This window comes from Hemicordylus capensis, chromosome 4, assembly GCF_027244095.1.
Source record: "Hemicordylus capensis ecotype Gifberg chromosome 4, rHemCap1.1.pri, whole genome shotgun sequence".
Classification (NCBI taxonomy): domain Eukaryota; kingdom Metazoa; phylum Chordata; class Lepidosauria; order Squamata; family Cordylidae; genus Hemicordylus; species Hemicordylus capensis.
The window spans coordinates 143599834-143602026 of NC_069660.1; the positions used below are offsets into that span (position 1 = coordinate 143599834).

At 41.8% G+C, this 2193-nt stretch overlaps 1 protein-coding gene across 1 annotated transcript in view; it reads left to right on the top strand.

The window, feature by feature from the left end:
- GLRX2 (glutaredoxin 2) overlaps positions 1–1576 on the top strand; it is a 10391-nt gene extending 8815 nt beyond the window's left edge. The window contains exon 4 of the mRNA XM_053313546.1: positions 13–1576. Coding sequence (XP_053169521.1) covers positions 13–159 — 147 coding nt within the window. The 3' untranslated portion in view covers positions 160–1576. The remainder of the gene's footprint in view (positions 1–12) is intronic.
- The last annotated feature ends 617 nt before the right edge of the window (positions 1577–2193 follow it).

Sequence of the window (2193 nt, forward strand, 5' to 3'; positions counted from 1 at the left end):
TACACTCAACAGGTTCCCAGAATATTTATCAATGGAAACTTTGTGGGAGGTGCTACAGATACTCAGCGGCTTCACCGAGAGGGCAAGCTGCTTCCTTTAGTTCATCAGTGTAAAGTGCAAAGAGCAAGAAAGTTGGAACAGCCTTGTAGCCTTCCTTAACCTTGTGTTTGATAGAATAGCATTGCTGAGACTTAGCAGCTTTTTGGTTTGGGCACTTTGTTTAAATACCATGTATATGTTCATAATATTTATGTGCAGTAGCAGATCTGGAAAACACAGATAACTTATCAAGAAGTAAAATGCATCTTACATCCTGTGTGTTGATGTGGTTGTGTAAGCTCAGGCTTCATTTAGATACGTAAGCCTAGCATTGTGTCAGCATTTTATGGAGCATGGAATTATGTAATGTAAATGCTTGTAACAGGCAGTACTTCTAAAGAGAGTAGTGTTTGGTAACCAAACATTAAGCTAATAAGCACATAGGACACAAGTATGGTATAAATTTGGGAGTAAACTAGTTCTTCAGGCAGCATCGAGCTTGTTTGTCATTACTAATGTCTCCAGTGGTCTGGATGCTGCTGTCCTTTATGTTTTTCCCAGGATAGATACCACTTTCTTTCACACAATTTACAATAATACTACAAATCCGGGGCCGCACAACTTTGAGCCTCCCCCTAGTGTTGTTAGACTACAACTCACATCATTCTCAGACACAGTGGCCAGTAGTAAGGGAAGATGGGAGTTATAGTCCAGCAACAGCTGGAGGCTCGAAGTTGTGTAGTCCTGCTCTAGTCCCTCAGAAGTGGGTTATAATTAGAGGTAAATGCAGGTTCCATAATTCACTTGTGCTTACTAGAAGAGAACTTTGCTTATGCAAATGCTCTACTTGCATGAGCTACCAAAGGCTCATTTAGATAGAGCACTGCCAGAGATAGGTGAAACAGCTGCAACCTGAGTCTGTTACTGAAACATTGCATGTATATCTTCTCTTTGTCTAAATCAGGCCTGCTCAACTTTGGCTCTCCAGCTGTCTTTGAATGACAACTCCCATAATCCCCAGCCACAGTAGCCAATAGCCAGGAATTATGGGAGTTGTGGGCTAACATCTGCAGGAGGGTCAAAGTTGAGCAGCCCTGGTCTAAATGCTACAATGGTAAGTACATATGCCCAGGTGGAGAGGTAGCCCATCCTCAAAATGTCTATTTCTAAATTCCTGGTGATGATAGTACCATTGTCTTCAGCACAAAGTCTTTTTTTAAAAAAAATCCTATTTATAAAATATTTGTGTTCTTGCTTTGTGCTGTAGTGTTCAGGCCCCCTCCCTGATACAGCTACTGGAACCCTCAGAGCTGCTTCTGAAGATTAAGGGACCCTCTGAAGGGCCTTCAACGTGGCATGATTGGCTGCAGCTGGGAGGGAAAACAGTCTGTCTCTCTTTGCATGTTCTCTCCATCCTGGGCTCAGTTTCTAGTTCTGGAACTAGAAAGTTTCTAGTTTCTTTCACAAGGAAGCATTAAGGAAAATGCCACAGCCTTCTCAGTGTTCAGAATTAAAGCCAGATATGTAACTAGAAAAATTGTGTGTGTGTGTTTATTATGGACTAAAGTATAAGAATTTTCCTTGTTCACCTTTCAGAATAAGCCCTTAGTGGCTCATACTAGTGTCATATTAGAAGTTGGTAAATTCACATTGCTGTGACAACAGGTATGTAGGATGGCATTTACAAGAGAATGAGGAGGCATTAAGGCTTCACATACTTTGCTCAGTCAATTTTTGCCTCAGCTAAGTTTTATTTCTAGTCTTGGAGTCTAGCAGGATTTTAAAATAAAGAAGCCCCTGCACACTTGAGGGGTTATTCTTTTCAGGCAGGGGAAGGGCTAAGTGTCCTCACTTAGTTTAGCCTTTTTCTGGCAACCAAGAAGGGGAGGTAATGGGTCAGTCTCTGGGCAAAGAGACCTCGAAGCTAACTCACGTCTGCTTAGACATTCCCAATAAAGGGAAAGGTACGAGGTTAATCCCTTTGCAATTCACTTGATAGCTGGTGAACCTGGAAGGGGGGATTGTCCCACTGCCTGCTAAGTGACCAACACTCTAACACATACTCATATGCACCTCTAGGGTCACACAATGTTCTAAGAAGCCTATTTCAGTTAATATTTCAAGATGTCACATATTTGATGTAGAAGGAAACTC